We start from the raw sequence: 20191 nt of genomic DNA on the forward strand, positions 1-20191 counted from the left end.
CTGCCCTGCAGCTGCAAGGGCAGCAGAGATGTGAGTTGAGTGGATGATCCTCCTCCATGTATTTATTGTATTCTTTTTCTACTATAATAAAATGGACTCTCTCCCGTGGATGTAGGTGGTTTTGCCGAACCACGTAAAATATTGTGTCTCAGTGTGTTTATTCCTCCGTTGAGCAATTATCAGTACATCACCGGTCATCGGATTCCGCCCAACACTTTTCATAAATGATTCAAAACATATTCTAATCAGTTCTTTTCTCGATCATTTATTAAACAAAATGTTTAGATACTATTATTTCTGATAAAGCGTTGACCACACTTTACAGTACTCGTTTGCCTTCAAAGGTTATATGTGATTTTCTCAAGAAAGAACTTCATCGATAGCAGCAGTTGAGCAGAGGAATCCAGAAACAGGAGAGCTTGGACTTTCTACAAACTCATCGGTGCAACATACCATGCACTTACTTCTACTTTGATCAGTATAGAAAAGTGGTACGACCTCAATATGGAGTGTCCCAATCCAGTTGGACCAAAAGAGATGCAAATAATAAACTTGGGGAAGAAGAAAAGAACAGAGCAAATGTGACACTTCAGGTAACGGGATAACAGGATTTATTAATTCTCAAAACTAAAACTCAGTCATAGTTGAAGGGAATTTCCAAAATACATAAATGGTAATTAAGATAATCATGGAAGGAAAATATCAAGCCAAATTGATTTGTCCTGCGTCAGATTGAATCACAGATGTTTTATTTATGTTTTATTTTCCATCGAGTGTCTTAGTCATAAGAGAAAAGCAACTGAGGCATGGCCTCCCATAAACAAGAGTCGTTACAAGGAAAACACAAGTAAATTCTTAACTAAAGACAATAGTAGGTCTACTGACTCATACGACCTTACAGACATTTTCAAACGCCACCAATTGAACTCCCAGGCCTTGCTTTCAAATCCTTAAGTCCCTTGCTTTTTCTTCAATGATACAGTTGGTCCCCATTAACCTGTATCACAGATTAGTTAATATTTGTAATAATTCAATTTTGATCCCCTCAACTTTTATAAAATTCTCAAAAAAATTAAAACCAAAAGCAAAGAAAGTTCAACGTGAAAAAAACATAGCATGTCATGAGTGCTCTTTACTGCTTACACGTACGTTTAGGAGAGCTTATCTTTTGTAACCAGCTAGTAAGCCAAACAGAATATTCCCCTCCTTTCCTACAACGCTGGCACCGAAAAGGACAGCAATATCGAGGTAGATACTCCCCGGCTTCCTTAAAGAGGTCCTTCATAGTGCTCAGAAATGAGACATATAAAGGGAACTGCATTAGTGCAAATACTGTCACTGGAAGGAAAGCAGCAAACGAAATAAGACCCGTGGTCCATTTCTTTCTGAAATGAATTACTAGAAAAACGGTGCAAGCAAAAGCAAGCATGGTTGTCATCACTGAGAAGAAGAGTAAAGTGAAGCCCAATATCAGTTTCCGAGGAATATTGTGGTAGAAGTTCTCATATTCAAAAGGAGAGGTGAGGATAGAAAGGAACATCACAACTGAGGTCAAGGAGCTAGCCAAGGCGATAACATCCAAGATAGTGAAAGCTAAGAAGAAACGGTTGTGAAGGAAAATGGGAAAGCCACGATCGTCAGAACCTCCAGGTATAGTGTAAGCGGCAGCAAAGACAACGGTGGCCAAAAGAACGGCTACTGCTGAGCATGACTGAGAGGTCTTCTCGATCCATTCTTGCGCCAACTTGAGTTGAGCTTTATGCTCCTCTTTGAAGAGCTCGAGTGCAGTCAATTCCTTTCCACGTTGCATTGCTTTATAACGCAGAACCACCACCCTTAGATGATCTTCATTGTCAGGCGGAACCACCACCCTTAGATGATCTTCATTATCAGGCGAATCCTCCCTCGGTGCCCGCTGCTCGGACAGAGAAGGTGGAATCGCCCTCTGCACCCGCTGCTCGGACAGAGAACATGTAAACAAATTCATTAGTGTCGGTAAAGTCATTAATTACAGGAAAATGGGTTCCCTATCATGGACACGTATTCTCTTTTATTAAAGCAACAGAATGTACATTAAAGTACACTCTTATTTACTGCAAGGCATAAAGAGCTGCGTTTCACTGATTTTGAGTGTATTTTACAGTGTGGTAGCGGTTGCTTTTCAAATAGCTTTTTGTGTCAAAATACATGCCAATGATGTTTTTTTATTTTTTAAAAATCATTTATGATATCAGCACATCAAAACGATCCAAAAAGTACAAACCGAACTCAATTTTAGCAAAAAAATAATAATTTAAATTTGGGTAAAACACCGTTTAAAACGCAATGCCAAACGATGTCTTTGTGTATGGGTATTGAAAATGAACTTAGATTTCAGTTTGTTTTTGTGTATTGGTTGCGAATTAGTTGACTGGTTGATAAACAATTGATTTGTTAAGTTGGTAAAATTATTATTTTTATTCAGAATAGGTTTTATTTTCATTAATTTAATTTTTTATTTGTCTAAAATTTTAAGCTTATAAATAGACTCGTAATCAGAATCATAATTCAATAATATAAAGAGTGATATTAAAGCGGGCAACACTTAATAAAATATATCAATATATCTCAAAGTTTTTCTTGTTCTTGAGTTTGCTATTTAACAATGTTGTTCATGAGCTTAATTAAAAACATTCTTTAATTTTACCTAACCAATGAATACTACTCATAGCTAGGAATAAAGAATTGTATTGTTAAAAGTAAACTAAATTTCTAAAGAACTAGTTGGACAGGTCGACTAGTTAGGAACTGGTCAACTGGTTGAATTAGGGCAACCAAATTACATTAAATGAATCGATCAACTAGTTCAAAAAACAATTAACCAGTTGAGTCAGTAAAATACATTTCCTTATAAACTTAGGTTTTCCTCTTGTTAATTTAAATTTTTTATTATCTAGGATTTTATACCTATAAATAAGCTTGTAATCAGAACGTGAGAAATGTATATAAAAGAGCTTATAGAGTGTATCTTTGAGAAAATACTTAATGAAAAACATCATTTCTCTTAAATTTATGTTGTTCTTTAGTTTTGGTTTTTAGTGATTAGCTTCTACCACACCTAGAGTTTATTCTAACAAGTAGTATCAGAGCTTGTGTTTGATTATTTGACATAACCAATCCAAACATCCCACTTCAATGTCTTTGTTAGACAAATGATAACTATGAAACTTAGCATCTTCAAGTGAAAGCTTTGCTAGGTTCCCTAGAAAACAATTAAAAAGGGCTTTAAAAAGCCTATGGAAAGAGTAACGTTGACTTCATCCCAAAATGAGGCCATACAAAAGGCATGAAGAAACGATCAACAAGAACTCACAATCATCCACCAATGCATGGATGATGCTATTTTTTAGATAATAGTCAGCGCAACCACCACTAAGTTGGTATAGGAAGGTTTGCAACAATCAAACTAAGAAGCTGACAATGTAAGAAAGTTATGTCTACAAAATTTATAAAATGACTTTAAAAAGTTATATATGCTTAAATTTAAGAATATTTTAGATTACTTTGCTAAAGTATTGGTCATATACAATAATAATAATAATAATAATAATAATAATAATAATAATAATAATAATAAAGAATATAAAGTGATATCAAAGAGAGAAACACTTAAAAAAGTATACCTCTCTCAATCTTCTTCTTATTCTTGAGTTTTGCAACTTAGCATTGTTGTCCATAAGAATCTACTACGCCTAATTTACTTCCAACAAGTAGTATATACTCTTTGAGTAGATGGCTTAACACATGTGGTAGAAAAGATTCTACGCTCGTTGTAAAAGAGATTCCATTATGTGATGATTGCGATAGAGGAGTAATAAAATATGGATTTTTTTACAATTCAAGATCTCATGGGTAAACTACAAGCTCATGAAAAAAGAGTCAATGAAATTCAAGAGGATATAGATGCATAAGCACTCTTCTCAAAATTCTCTACAAAAAAGAAGCAAGATGGTTTTGAATATACCCAAAGAAGTAAACGACGTGGACAAGGCAGAAGAAGAGGAGGAAAGGGTAAATTTAGAAGAGGAAGCCATGACAGCCTTAGCAGGTTAACCAGTCAACCAAATAAAACAAACGGGTCAACATGTTCCACTTACGGTAGCAATCCAGGACCTAAGAAATACCTCTGATGAAGGTCCTTCTAATCAACCGATCACCTTTGTTCCGGCTCCTACTACAGTTCAGCCTGAGGAAAGAATGAGCGAACATGGTTAAGAACCTCAACAAAATCCAACATTTATGCAGTCAACGACACCTGCACCATCCCCAACAGTCGTGAAGGCATCTGCTAATGAGTCCCACAAGGCTAAGTCATCTGATAGCATTGATCAAGCTAAGATAGAGGCGCTGGAAGCCAGACTCAAAGCCATTGAAGGGATAGACTTATATGACCCGGTACGGGAAGCAGAGATGTGTTTGGTCCCAAATGTGGTTGTCCCAAAGAAATTTCGTGTTCCTGAATTTATCAAATACAGTGGAACACAATGCCCCATGACTCATCTCAGGTCCTACTGTATTAAAATGGCTGAGATAGTACATGATGAAAAACTACTAATGCACTTTTTCCAAGACAGTTTAAGTGGGGCAACTTTGAGTTGGTACATGAGATTGGATAACACAAAAATTCGCAACTGGAAAAATCTTGTGGATGCTTTTGTCAGGCAATACAAATACAACATGGACATTGCGCCCGACAGAACCAGTCTGTCCAATATAGAGAAAAAGGATAAAGAAAGCATAAGGGAATATGCTCAAAGATGGCGAGAATTAGCTGCTCAAGTACATCCCCCACTTCTGGACAAAGAGATGGTCTCTTTATTTGCCAACACACTCAAAGCACCATATTACAAACATATGATGGGTAGTTCAACCCAACAATTCACTGATGATGTGATAGTGTGTGAACGCATAGAGCAAGGTGTCAAGAGTGGTAGAATTTCTGCACCAGCCGAGAAAAGAAGCTTTGAAAGAAAAGAGGTTCACCATGTTGAAGATGGCTACATGGGTAAAACAAATACATCCCAAAATAATCATACTCCATCCTAAATTGCCAACATAAAAAAACCTGAACCCCAAAACTTTCAAGCCAAAAGCCAAAATTTCCAAAGGGTTCAAGAACAACTACCTTCACTCCCGTTGCCCCTGAATGAGATGTATCAAAAGCTATTGCGCATCGGGCAAATAGCTCCAGAACCTCTACCACCTTTGCAGCCACCTTATCCGAATTGGTACAAGCCAGAACTCAATTGTGAATACCATGCCGGTATTACTGGGCATAGCATCTATACCTGCAACGCCTTCAAGAGAATACGAACCCGTTGCCTAATCATGCTTGAAGCATATTAGGATGGAATGTTTTGGGAATTGGAAAGCATCAATGGTCCAGCATGATAGCTTGAATTTTGTAGAACTCAAATTTTGACCGTGATGTTGTTCCACATTGTCTTTGAGTCCTCTACGCAGAGCTTTTGAGAGGAGGTTAGCCTATGAACAGATTCACCAAAGCCTGCCTTGTTATTGCCTTTTGTTAATGCTTTTGAATAAGACTTCTCTGTTATTGAGCTTCTCTTGTGAACTAAAATCATGTGTTTTCTTGTGTTCACATCACACTCTTCTTTGTTGTTATTACATGTAAATAACATGTTGAGTACAACTTTTGCTCACAAAACTACAACATGAAGAATCCTTTGGTGTTCTTTTCTTCCAAACCCATACATAATCTCATATGTTTTCAAGGATATTTTTTGGGACCTCCAAAGTGAGTACAAAAACAATAATCGTGTTGATATTTGTCCAAAACAAATGCATTTTGGAAATTCAAGTGATTCCTTAAATAGGTACACATATACCTAGAAAACTTGAAAGAAAAAAAAGACAACAAAGACAAACAACACTATGAGGTGACTCAAAAGCTGATGTTTTATTTGACTGAATAAATCACTTTGTATACGCACATGAAAGCAACACTTATCGATCCTCAATGCATGAGTTTGAGATGAGGAAAGACCATCTTTGATAATCCTTTCACAAGGCTGAAATATGTCCTTTGCAGTCCCATTTTGAGCCTAGTAATGTTTTTTTGAAATAACCTTGACTAGGATCACACCCCACACTGGGGGGCAAAATAAGAGTTTGTTGTTCTTACCATCCAGACAAAGCAGTGAAGATGGGTGCTGGAATTGATCATGTAATGTTTCATCTTTCATTATCATCCAAATGAAACAGCGAAGAGAAATACTGCAATTGGTTAAAAGATTTGAGCTTCTCATAAAAACAACTAATATGATTGTGCTCAACGAAACAAAAATGAAGAAAACAAAGAGAAAAGCCCAAACCCGACACTGGGGGGCAGGACAATTCATTTTGAAAAACAACAAATCCAAAAGACAAAAGGTCAGGAAACAAGTAGAAGTGATCCCTAGTTTTTGAAATCCCTTTAACACTTTTTGAGCCTGCAACATATCCTTTTCTTTGTAACCAATAACTAAAGCCTACATTACGTACCTGATAAAGCCCTTTCTGATCAAAGGCAAGCAATCTGGATAGGGAGGCAGTGCTTTCTCGTGCGGGTCAAATCATTATTCATGCAAATAAAATAAATGCTTTGAATCAATTCAGTTCTCAATAACCCTCAAATTGAAATTTCAATCTTTTTTTGACCAACCAGATGTCACTTCATCTTTATACCAAAAGCAAAAAATTTTCATCACGTCAAGAAACCTGTCCATAGGAATCACTTGAATTTTTAGAACAAGTTTATTTTGAACCAATATCAAAATCATTTTTGTGATTGGAATAACTTTGAAGTTCCAGAAATTTTGCATGAAAACATTTCATTGTACAAAAAACCCAAACTTACTTTCACATATCCTCACCCTAAACTAAACCCAATTTGAACACTTGGAGGGCATGATCAAGATGGGGGGCAATAAAAAACACATGGTAGGGCTGACTCCATTATTTCTTTTCTAAGAAAACTGTCTGGCGAAATTAGCAACCCTTAAGATAAAGGGTGAAGGACAAAGATGTATGATGACATCAAACCATTCTCAAACCATTCTCAGAGGTCAAGATCACAAGATGTAACCCGAGGAAGCAAAAGCGGAAAAGCCATCGAAGTTTACTACCAACACTACAACTTTTGAGAGAAAACAAAGACACCATGAAGAAATGGGAGCCTATATTTCTCAGGTAAGTATACATGCATATCAATCATAATGCATTTGCTTTTCAACATTGACAATCATTGTTTCAACATCAACTTTTGGGTAGTGCGTTTTATAACCCTACCTCTTTTTTAGTGCGCCTTGAGCCCTTACCTCCTTTTGAGTGCGCCTTTGAGCCCTCACCTCCCTTTGAGTGCGCCTCTGAGCCCTCACCTCCATTTTTTAGTGCGCCTTTGAGCCCTCATCCCTTGGGTAGTGCATTTTCTAACCCTACCTCCTTTTGAGTGCGCCTTTGAGCCCTCACCTCCATTTTTTAGTGCGCCTTTGAGCCCTCATCCCTTGGGTAGTGCGTTTTCTAACCTTACCTTCTTTTGAGTCCGCCTTTGAGCCCTCACCTCCATCTTGAGTGCGCCTTTGAGCCCTAACATCCATTTTGAGTGCGCCTTTGAGCCCTCATCCCTTGGGTAGTGCGTTTTCTAACCCTACCTCCTTTTGAGTGCGCCTTTGAGCCCTCACTTCCATTTTGAGTGCGCCGTTGAGCCCTCAACTTCGTTGGTAGTGCGTTTTTCTAACCCTATCTCTTTTCGAGTGCGCCTTTAAGCCCTCACCATCCAATTTTTGGATAGGTCACCCATTACAATTCGACCAATTCTTCATTTTTTTACCTGGGTAGGTCACCCATTACAATGAGACCGCACTTCACATTCTTTCCTTGTTTAAGTTTCGGGTTAAAGGGGATTGGCGAAAGGAATCTCAGTTTAGCCCAACCACACACAAGACTTTGGGTCCGGTTGAAGTTTTAGGTCAATCAAATTTTGAGACGACCAGTTTTGGAAGACCAATTTTATTTTATCTTTACAACACTTACTATGCACAAATCACAAATCTTTGCTCTGTAAGCATTGAAAAGAGGGGGGCAACTGTTGTAACCCATTTTTGGGTCCCCACATAAAAAATAATAAAATACAAAAAAATTCAAAAAAATATATTATCAAAAATATATCAGTGAAAAAAAAAAGCCAGAGCGCCCTAAAAATGCTCAAAAATGGATTGAGGATGTTTAAAAATATAAAAATTAATTTTTGACAGTATATCATTGACTGATGAGAGCCCTGTTTACAAAGAAAATTCATCCTAAGGAAGAAAAGTCCAAAATCAGAAGTTTATGGACTCAATTAAATTTTATTGAAGGTTTAATTGAATTTATAAAGAGTTTAATTGTAAGAAAATTGATTTTTTGAGTTAATTTGGGCTTTAATTGGAAGAAATTAAAGTTATGGGATCAAATTATAATTTTTAGAAGTTAATTTGGTCAAATCAGGGGCTTAATTGCATAAATATTGAAGTTTAATGGCCATTTAGGGACTAAATTGAAGAAATCCGAGACCAAGGACTAAATCGTAAAACGCGCGCAAATTGAAGGCCTACTTTAAATTTGACGCGTTTTGGCGCCAAATCCATTTAAATGAAACGGCGCGTTTTGGTAAAAACGACACCGTTTCATGCACTGTTTTTTTTAAAAAAAAAAACAAAGAAAGAACCCAAAACAGTGCCGTTTTGAACGGCGCCATCATCTTCTTCCCCTGGACACGCAGCGAAGCAGGGGAAGAAGAATTATTTTTCTTCTTCCCACGTTCATCTTCAATAAGACGCCGCCTCCCTTAAAAAAGACACCGAAAAAGGACACCCACTTGCCCCGCTTTCCATGTATTAAGGGATGGTGGAGGGGCGGCCAACAGTGGCCGCCCCACCTTGTTTTTGCCTATAAAAACAGGGGAGGGTTGCTGAAAAAAAAAAGGAAAAAAAGAGAGGGAACAGAAGGGAGAAGAGGAGAGAGAACATAGTAGAAAAGAGGAGAAGAGGAAAGGAAAAGAAAGAAGAAAAAACCGAATAGAAGAAGCAGAAAAGAGCAAAAAAACGACAGAGGCGGTAGAGAGAGAGAGAGAGAGAAACAGAGCAACGCCGGCCACCGTGCCTTCGCCGCCAGCAACACCACCGGCAACGCCACCGCAGGTAATCTCTCACCGCACCGTCTCTTTCTCCGATTGCCCTCCTCCCTTTTTTTCGTTTGCATGCAGAACGTGAATTAATTCACGTTCTGCAGCTGAAGGAAGGCTGGTTACTGTGCCCATTTTGGTAATGGGCCGAGTCCGCCCCTTTTCAATTTTTTTTTTAAATTTTATTTTATTTTTTTCATTTTTGTCAGAAGTTTTAACAATTTTTCGTTTTTGTCAGAAGTACTGTTCACACGGTACTGTTCTCACATGTATTTGGGCCTAACCCGGCCCATTCAGAAAGCAAAGAAATCAAAAATATTTGTTTCAACATTTTATAATTTTTCCGCGTAGTTTTTATGTCATTTTGATTAATATCGGGCAGTATTTTTATGTCGTAAAAATATAAATCCGGTATTAAAATACCCAATTTTCAGATAAAAAAATTCCAAAAGTACAAAAAAAAAAAAAAAAGTTTTTGTGCATACGGCCAAGTGTCTCAAATCTAAAAATCATATCGTATTTTTCATATGTAAAAAAAAAACAATATTTTAGCATGTATATTGGCTTTAATAACCAGTTTATTAAAGTCAAGAGAACATTGGCCAAAATCTCAAAAACAACAAAAATATTAATTTGTTTGATTTTAGTATCAGAGATTATGAATTTATACGTAAATCGTATTCCTGATAATAAAAAGATATTTTCTTTTGACGATTTTGAATAGTTAGTTTTTTTACCCGATAAAGATAAGGATCTTCGTACAGAGAAGGACTTTTTTTAAACTGTAAACAAACCAACAATTAAAAAACCACAAGAAGATTTTAGATTTTATCAGACATTAAAACAATGCAGCCTACCTTAGGTAGGGCGTAGTTGGGGTGCTAATACCTTCCCTTTACGCAACCAGCCTCCGTACCCGATCTCTAAAGACCAGTTAAGGTTCCTAGTAACCAGAATACTAGGTGGCGACTCTCAGTCCGTATTTTCACATGTAGAGACAAGAATTCCTTGTCTCTCCCTATTTGCCAGGAATAAATATTCCGATTTTTCCTTGAGGGTGGACGATCGCCGCGCCGCCGCACACGTGCGACAAGAACAAAGCCTTTTATGGATTGAAGTAAGCCCCAAAGAGCTTGGTATAATCACATTGATGGATATTTTTTAAAAAATGAATTTGGTAAATGATCCCATGAATATATTATATATGTGAAGATAAAAAGAGAGTGATGATACTCTTATTATATGTTTGTATGTGGATGACTTGATGTTTATAGGAAATAATCCAAAAATGTTTGGAGACTTCAAATAAGCAATGATCAAGGAGTTCGAGATGACAAACATTGATCTTATGACATACTATCAAGGGATTAAGATCAAATAAGGAGAGTAAAATCTTTGTAAGTCAAGAGAACTTTGAAAAAGAGATTCCTAAGAAGTTCAAGATGGAGGATTGTGCAAAAGTGAATACTCTAGCTAAGTGTGGAGTGAAGTTGTCAAAAAATGATGAAGGATATGGAGTTCAAAGAAGTAATCTATAGTCATATTATCAACTTGTAAAGCTGAATATATAGTTGTTACAACATGTCTTTATCATTCCATATGGCTAAAAAGATTATTGAAATAGTTGTTAATGTCACAAGATAAAAATAAAAAAATTTATGTGGATAACTCATCAACCATTGTCTTAGCTAAAAATCCAGTTTTTCATGACAAAAGTAAGCACATTAACACAAGATTTCATTATCTAAGAAATTAGATTATAAACAAGAAAGTTGAAGTCAAGTATTTAAAGACTCAAGATCAAGTCGTGAATATTTTCATAAAACCACTTAAATATAATGTTAGATGAGAGATTTATTGGGAGTTATAAATAAATCAAATTTAAGAAAGATGTTGAAAGTAAACCAGATTTCTAAATAATTAATTGGACTGGTCGACCAGTTGGGAATTGATCAACTGATTAGAACAAAACAACTAGATTGGATTATATGAATCGGTCAACCGTTTGAGAAAACGATCGATTGGTTGAGTTAGTAGAATAATTTTTTTTATCAATTGAGGTTTTCCTTTTGTTAATTTAATTTCTTGATTGTTTAGAACTTTTTACCTATAAATAAGCTTATAATCAAAATCGTGATAGATGCATGCAGAAGAGTTTAAGAGTAACTTTGAGAAAACACTTAATGAAAAGCATTAATTCTCTCAAATATTTCTTGTTGTTTAGTTTTGTCTTTAGGGATTAGCTTCACCACACCCAGAGTTTCTTCCGACATGTATCTCATAAAAATATGGCAAGGGGTTACGATAGTACAAGAGTAGCTAACTCACCTTGAACCATTTTATTTCTTCTTGTAGTTTGAGTGCAGGGCTGGGCTTGGTTCCTCCGCGGTAGTGCTTAATGTGTGCAACGTGGTGTAACAATGTGTAGCCATTATTATCGATCCTCGAACTCAGCCTGATCATAATTGATTTGAACTTTTTCTCTACATAACTATAAATCTCCCGCCGTCGATGCATCACAGCTACATGCATTATGTTCTGTCCTGTTTCATTAAGAAGCTCAACACCCTGAGGAAATTTTTCAAGTATTTCTTTAGCAATCTCTTCTATTCCATTACTAATTGCTATAAACAACGGGATTGGGTCTACTCGTTGTCCTCCTTTTCCTCCTCCTTCCCCTGGGTCTACTCCTTTTCCTCCTCCTTCCCCTGGATTTCTTCCCCCTTTTTGTCCTTCGCTTTGTCGTCCTCTTCCTCCTTGACCAGGGGTTTCGATAGTAACTTTGTTAGGACCCACTACATTGATAGATTGCCACCAATGATGCTTGTTCCTTTCTATAAGCTCCTGTGCAAGTTTCAATGCAGATTCATGCTTGTCCTTTTCTTTCTGGATTCTTCCCACCTGCCATCCTATCATGTTTCTTCATATGTGAGATATACAGAGAGAGATCTATAATGAATTTTCTGCAAATATGAACAGAGTATACGAGAAAATAATACAAATGTTCAATTTTGGTGAGATGTGTCCAAATTTCTACTCCTATGTCAATTTTCCGGTGTTTCTCAATTTTCAATACAGACTTATATTACGTAATTTTATTTTATTTTTTGACTAGTTCGTGGTGAGGTACTGAAGCAATAAATAAATAGTGAAAAGGTAATACGTGATTTAATTTAACCATAACCACAACCATAACTATATTTAAATGCAGTAACTTTAATAATTCGAAATATGGATTGGACAAAAACACCCTTCACTAAAAGTCTTTCATAATCAGAGGCTCGTTTACTTGTATTGAGAAAGCTCTAGAGGTAAACTTTAATCCTTTAATTACTAGATAATTTAGAATCCCAGGCTTCGGAAATAATTGGATTTGGTACTGCTTCAAGAAGAGAGATCTTGTGGCATCAAAAGGCATTAGTTTGGGAGACAGAAATACCAAATTGTACCATGCTCTTACAGTTGAAATCTGCGGATGGAAGCTGGTGTACTGATGTAGATGTTTTGAAGATCATGGCTATAGACTATTATAAACAGTAGTTGATAAAGGATTCTCCTTTGGTCTTAGGTGCATGTGTTTCGGATATTTTCCTGCTCTTTCCTCTAGTGATCTCCTCACTCTTGCCAGGCCTATCACTAATGATGAAGTAGAAAGAGTAATTTTTCTATGGATTCTTATAAAGCACCTGCATTGCATGGACTTCAGCATTTTATTTTATTTTTATCAAAGCTAATGGGATATTATTGGTCGTTCTTTGTTCTCTTTTATTCGGAGGTTGTTTCAGCACGGGATATGAGATTATGCATCCATTCTTGTCTTCTACAAATTCCCTAGCTTTTGTTCTAACTCTCCACAACTGCATTGGATACGACTTTATTCCAAACTTATCATCTAAAAGAACATCAAGAGCTTAATTGGATAAGTTAGGGTCGCCATTTACTATAGGTAGTAGTTTTTAGCCACCCATGTTGAGTTAGTTGTAATGACCTAATACAACTATGTCTACCTCTCAATAACTTAATCATAAAAGTTTTGCTACTAGGTAACAAAGAAGCATAAATCCTCAATTTGTAGCCAATGCCTAAACAAAATGCACCCACTTTACTTTTTTAATTAATAGTTCTTTTAAATTTATAACCACACTTAACTTCATATTTCCTCAACATATCCCTAAAATGATAAACATTAATGAATAGTTTACATTATTAAAAATCAATAGACCCATCAACCAAAACCCTAAATCTTTTATATTTAAACTCAAAAGGTTGGAGCTACATTCTTTTCTTGCCCATACAAGTTTCATCCTCATTATTGTTAGATTTATGACTCAGATCAACATCATTATCCTCACTACTCTGTCTTCATTAATTCTCAAAATTAGAGGCATCATTTAATGTTTATCCCATTATAAAATTGCTATTAATATTGTAAATCCATTCATCCTCATCTTCATTCACAAATTCAAACCACTTCTCGTCTAATGGAATATAATCATCATTCATACTATAAATATCACCATCATACTCATTTCCTTCAACAAGATACTCAAAACCAACATTACTAAGATCTTCTTTGACACCAACACTACCAATATCATCATCATCATTATAAGCATATACACTAACTAATAGAACTACTCTATTGCTACTATTAGCATCATCATTATAAACAAGAAAATACTTAATCCTTAAATACATACCTTCATGAGGTTCACTTGAGTAGTATTGAGGTCTATATTTTGGAGCTGTTTCAACGTCCAATTTAATCTCATTTTCCTTTCCATGTTCATGCAAAGACAACATCTTCAATGTGGAAGCATCATCAAAAACTTTATTGCCTTCTCCATCTCTAATTTGAAATTCCTTCGATCCATTATCTTTACCTTTATTGCCTTCTCTATCTGGACTTTGAGATTCCTTCAATTTATCAATGACCACTTCCTCGCAGATGAAAAATATGTCTATATATGATATATAGTTAGCGCCATATTGAATTTCTTTGCGGAACTCTTTGTCAAGGGACACTTTGAAATTTAGCTCTTTGTATCCTACAAAAAATTAATTAAATATTAGATAAAGATCAAACAAAGCTTAAATAAAGTTAACTGCAAATTGAAAAAAAATTAAGGTTAAGGTTCTTGTGAATAGTACTACGAAATTTTTTTAGGGTTTTGAAAATTTGGCATTTTTCCTCCTGCAATAATTAATTAAATATTAGATAAAGGTTAAACAACGATTAAATAAAGTTAATTACATTATAAAAAATAAGGTTTATATGAACAATAACTCATATTTTCAGGATTTTGAAAGAAAAAAAAAAACAATAGTAATTCATTTATAGATGCCAAAAGGTCTTAGATATTCTAAATATTGATGATTTAACAAAAACAAATTAGGATTTTTATGGTTTGGGTTGACGGGATCATTGTACAAAAATAGGGTTTCTTTTGGAAAATTCTAAATAGAGGTTTAGTTTAGGATTCAACACTATCGATATTAACAAAAAAAAAATTTACTTATTATGAATTTTGATATCTTGATTTGTAAAAAATATTGTTAAGGTTGAATCTCAAACCTGATTTTTTATGACTTCCAAAAGAGAAGAGAGACAAATGAATTACAAAGGGAAGATTTGTGTTCAATTTGTGTTTGTGAGAAGGGGAGAATATGTCGTGGAGAGGGAAAGTAAATAATTGACGTTCGTGCACTCTAATGGGCTGATTTGTTATCTGGGTTGTTGGTGTAAATGGTAGAATATTTTTATCTTTTCATTAAAATTTAAATTTTATGTTGATCCTGAATGTAAAATATAATTTATTGAAAAATAAAAGTAGAGTGTTACTGTGCTCATTATTCAGAAATGAAAAACATCCTTCTTTTAAGAGTAGTATGTGGCACCAACCACCAATCGAATGTGTTGAAAGAAAACATGCTATGAAAGAAAATAAGGGTTGTGGCCATGGGTATTGCGATACAAGAACCACAAATGGCATGGAATGAGCCACACGAAAACAATGGTTTATTAACTGGCAAAGCCAAGAAAATCTAGGTCAAAAATCAAAGACTTAGGAATCTATTTAATAAAATATAACTTCAAAGCCAAAAAAGTATTGTAGAAATATAGAATCAGTAAAACAACCAAGTCTCAAACTAGAAAAAAACAAGTATGAAAATCTTGGGAATCATTTTAAACCAGTGAAAAGCTAAGGTTAAGAGCATGTATAAACAAGAAGATCTCAAAGAAACCCAAAGCTGAAACAATGTTAAAGAGGTAGAATATGCATAGACCAATGCTAAAACTGGAACGAACATAGTAAAGAAATCATAGGAACTAGTCTGAAACAACACCAAACCAAGTAAAGAAAGGTCGAACCAAGAGACCCAATACAGTTAGTACATAATTTGGTTGAACTAGAAAACTAGGAGAAATAACAAAGGAGCGTGAATCACACTCACGTAAGAGTAGGCGATGTTACAGAAGATGTTAATGGAGATCGATCCATTGACAATGAAACTTCGTCGAAAAGTTCCTCGGATAACGAGAAACCCGACGGTCTAGGAATTGTTGAGAAAAAATTGAAATTTGGGATAACAAAGAGTGACAGCGATGTAGACAATTGATGAAATAAATAAAAAAGAAACACTTGAAGCTTGCTTAAGCTGGAAAAAACCCAGGTCATAATAGGGGGCTCTGATACCGAGATAAAATATGAAACTATTTAAACCTATAATTAAATAAGAAATAGAATCATATTTAATCTCTAAAAAGGGAGGATATCTCTAGATATGAAGGATCTTAGATTGAGTCTCAAGTCAATCCTATAATTATTAGCAAATTATTCAAATATAATCTAACATGCTTCTAAAATACATCTATTTAGCATCGTTATTGTTGACAAAAGGAAATTTCGTCCTTCCACGAATTACTTTTGACACTTACTAAGGAGGATTTTGTTGTATGAGCAGTATCGTTATTGTTTCTAAAGCTTTAAACCCTGGTTGCTTGTGTTTAAAACCACAAGGCCCAGGCAGCATCGGTCAGCGCAATATTATTATCAATATAATAGTTGAATTACTCGATGATTTAGGGCTGTTCAAGATACCAAAATAGTTTCAATTTTCAGTACCTTTTTTACTCTTGCTCTGGTCGTCATCACCATTTGATGCGGAAAGGCCTGCGAAAAGAACTCTCAACTTAAGTCTAATCAAACCTTGTAGGATTTAAAGCAATACAATTTTACATGGCTCCCGAAAAACAATTAAAAGCCGAAAATCGTGTTTACTTAATCGGTTAAACAGCTTTTCCTTGAGAGCAGATGCTCGAACGGGGTTTAGCTTATTAATGCTTATCAAATAAAATAAAGGAATGGAAAAGAAAATGTTGCATCAAACATACAACAGTATATCTTCCTAATGGAATATTTGAGCATTGCATATCCACTCTTGAAAGCACTAGGCATCTCAGCAAGGAGATGAAGACAGGTCCTGCCCTGTTCGTCCGTCATATCAAGTGATGGATCCCCGTTTGGGCAACGTCAGAGCAGTTTCTGCCTTGAAAGTATAATGTCATTTGATTTGTTTCTAATCAATTATAAATTTATGTTGCATCTAATCTTAGATGTTTATGGATGAACGTGTGTGCAGGGGGAGTGTCTATAGATGTCTTGAGAATTTCATATGAGAGAGCATAAGACAGAAAAAATTGAAATTTAGGATACCAAAGAGCGACAGCGATGTAGACAATTGATGAAATAAATAAAAAAGAAACACTTAAAGCTTGCTTAAGCTGGAAAAAACCCAGGTCATAGGAGGGGGCTCTGATACCGAGATAAAATATGAAACAATTGAAACCTATACCTAAATAAGAAATAGAATCATATTTAATCTCTAAATAGGGAGGATATCTCTAGATATGAAGGATCTTAGATTGAGTCTCAAGTCAATCCTATAATTATTAGCAAATTATTCAAATATAATCTAACATGCTCCTAAAATACATCTATTTAGCATCGTTATTGTTGAAAACAGGAAATTTCGTCCTTCCACGAATTACTTTTGACACTTACTAAGGAGGATATGGTTGCATGAGCAGTATCGTTATTGTTTCTAAAGCTTTAAACCCTGGTTGCTTGTGTTTAAAACCACAAGGCCCAGGCAGCATCGGTCAGCGCAATATTATTATCAATATAATAGTTGAATTACTCGATGATTTAGGGCTGTCCAAGATACCAAAATAGTTTCAATTTTCAGTACCTTTTTTACTCTTGCTCTGGTCGTCATCACCATTTGATGCGGAAAGGCCTGCGAAAAGAACTCTCAACTTAAGTCTAATCAAACCTTGTAGGATTTAAAGCAATACAATTTTACATGGCTCCCGAAAAGCAATTAAAAGCCGAAAATCGTGTTTAATTAATCGGTTAAACAGCTTTCCTTGAGAGCAGATGCTCGAACGGGGTTTAGCTTATTAATGCTTATCAAATAAAATAAAGGAATGGAAAAGAAAATGTTGCATCAAACATACAACAGTATATCAAGTTCTTAATGGAATATTTGGGCATAGCATATCCACTCTTGAAAGCACTAGGCATCTCAGCAAGGAGATGAAGACAGGTCCTGCCCTGTCCGTCCGTCATATCATCAAGTGATGGATCCCGTTTCAGCAACGTCAGAGCAGTTTCTGCATTGAAAGTATAATGTCATTTGATTTGTTTCTAATCAATTATAAATTTATGTTGCATCTAATCTTAGATGTTTAGGGATGAATGTGTGTGCAGTCGGAGTGTCTATAGATGTCTTGAGAATTTCATATGAGAGGGAAGAAGATTAAGAACAATACCAAAGTGTTGTCCTTCGATGGCAGCATGAAGAATCGGCTTTAAATCTACTTTCTCGGAGTTTTCATTCTTTTCTTTTTCTAAATATCCTCTCCTGCGGTGATTTTTTAATAGCTCTCCCTCGGAGATTTGCTTCATTTTTATAACTAAATACTCCACTATTTCTTTCTTACCACATGAAGCAGCTCTATACAATGGAGTCTCCCCAAGCGCGTTTTCAGTCTCAAGTTGCATTGAAGGATGATAATTACCCTGTTCTTCAGGGGTAAACTGGAGTAAGAGCTCTACAGCTTTCATATTTCCAGTAAAAACAGCTTCATGAAGAACTGTGTTTCCATACGCATTCTTTAATGTACAGGGATTCCCGGGAATTGAGTTTTCATTAACAATACAAAGTAGACTTTTAAGCGGTTCATCCTTTCTGCTATACACTGCCAGGTGCAATGGAGTATCTGCCGAAACCGTTATTGGAGACATCACGTACTTATCATATTCTCCATCGTAAGCTTCTTTCATCAAATCCCATTTTCCTTCCGAGGCTGCTTCGTAGACCATCTTCATCAAACGTTGAGGTGTACCCATCTAGCCTTCTCTTCTTTGTCTATCTTAAAGTTCTCTGCAATTGCAGTAATAATCATGAGCGAACTCTTAATGGTACGTACGTAAGTTCCAGAAAAAAGATGCTCTTGATTAAATACATCAAGTAAACAATATATATATATTAGAAGATTGATTGATACGGATAGCTAGCTAGAACTTCGCTCCCAAGACGTACGGATCCTTGTGGATTAACATCTAAGATTTCCGTTGAAGGATGAATTCTAAGCACACTTCAACATGACAACCAATCAGGGGGGGGGGGGGGGGACTTGCCTATTAGAAAAGAAAGGGAAATCAATAGATTTGATTTTCTATTGGAGGAGACTTTGTTTAACCAAAAGTGTGTTATTCAATGCGTTGGTTAAAACATAAAATTATATTGACTTTATGCTTAACTGAATGTTTCAAGATTTAATAACAATCATTTAATCCATTCATTAAGTACTCCATGAACCTTTTAACCAAGAACAGATATATATCTAAGTCTACCTCACCTCTTAAAAAGAAAGATACAAAACATAATGAAATTCTTAAAAAGACTTTATCAATTCCTAAAAAAATTAGGCTAAACCAATTTTTAACCGAATATACTAATATCAAAATCAAACCAACATCTACATTTTTTTTACATAAAAAGACTGAACCGTGAAAAAAAATCAGGTTTTGAACATTGAGATTGAGGAGGGCTAGTTCTTTTATTTATTTATTGTAATGATGGTATGTTTAGGTAAATACCTTGGAGCAGAGGAGTGAGCAGTTGGCAATGGGAGAGAAGAGGTTTAGTGGAGGAGAAGAGATGGGGAACGGATATAAAGAAAAGAAACCAGGCAGGACTTGATTAACAAAGTTTCCATGTAGTTTTCTTATATTACAATAATACCATTGGCGTCCATTCTGTTTTCAAGTTTCAACATTCAGGACATGCCAGGTTTCAGCAAAGGCAAAAAAACGACTGTTAATTAACAGGAAAAATAATAATCACAAGAGCCAGCATTAACTGACATCTGACACCACCAAAGTCTTGACTTGAGACAAATCTTGATCACTTTATAACCTTGTTTAAGTTCTCTTGGCAACCAATTTTTTTAAATTCGATCTCTTTATTTTTTAGGAGTGGAATGTGATTCTTTAGACAACATGTTTAATTTAAAAAATAAAAATAACTTTAAAACATTTTTAAACCATAAAAATATCAATAGTGCACATAAAGGTCTTAATTAGATTATGTATTTTATATATAATATATTTGATAAAGGTCTTAATTAGATTTTGTCTTATTTATATTGAAAAAGGATATTTTGACTTTTGTTTATTTTTTATTTAACTTATATTACTTCAAACATTAATTCAATTTACTAATAAAAGTATTCATGTTTTCAATAATTTATTTTAATTTCTAAAAAAGTCTTTGAATTTAATATGTTAGATCTCGTATACATAAAAGTTGATTATCAAATATTTTAATATATTAGATCTAGCAATACAATAATACAACTAAACAACCATTACAAGAACCAAAAAGACTTAAAAGATTTTTTTCAAAAAAAAAAATTGT

The 20191-nt window shown here is 35.1% G+C and overlaps 1 protein-coding gene across 2 annotated transcripts; it reads right to left on the bottom strand.

The window, feature by feature from the left end:
• Positions 1–610: 610 nt before the first annotated feature.
• LOC118028958 (uncharacterized) lies at positions 611–19550 on the bottom strand. 2 transcript variants are annotated; one of them, XM_073404771.1, is made up of 9 exons: positions 19372–19550; positions 18039–18652; positions 17724–17879; positions 17456–17503; positions 16330–16377; positions 13903–14250; positions 11531–12111; positions 1144–1954; positions 611–997 (listed from the first exon to the last, which is right to left on the bottom strand). In XM_073404771.1, exons 2-9 carry the CDS (start codon positions 18616–18618, stop codon positions 993–995), a joined length of 2577 nt encoding a protein of 858 aa, XP_073260872.1. In that variant the 5' UTR covers positions 18619–18652; positions 19372–19550; the 3' UTR covers positions 611–992. The 2 variants fall into 2 exon arrangements, with proteins under 2 accessions (XP_073260872.1, XP_034888599.1); XM_035032708.2 differs by having other exon boundaries at positions 615–997; positions 1150–1954; positions 19372–19549.
• Positions 19551–20191: the final 641 nt, after the last annotated feature.

Source organism: Populus alba, chromosome 15 (genome assembly GCF_005239225.2).
Source record: "Populus alba chromosome 15, ASM523922v2, whole genome shotgun sequence".
Lineage (NCBI taxonomy): Eukaryota > Viridiplantae > Streptophyta > Magnoliopsida > Malpighiales > Salicaceae > Populus > Populus alba.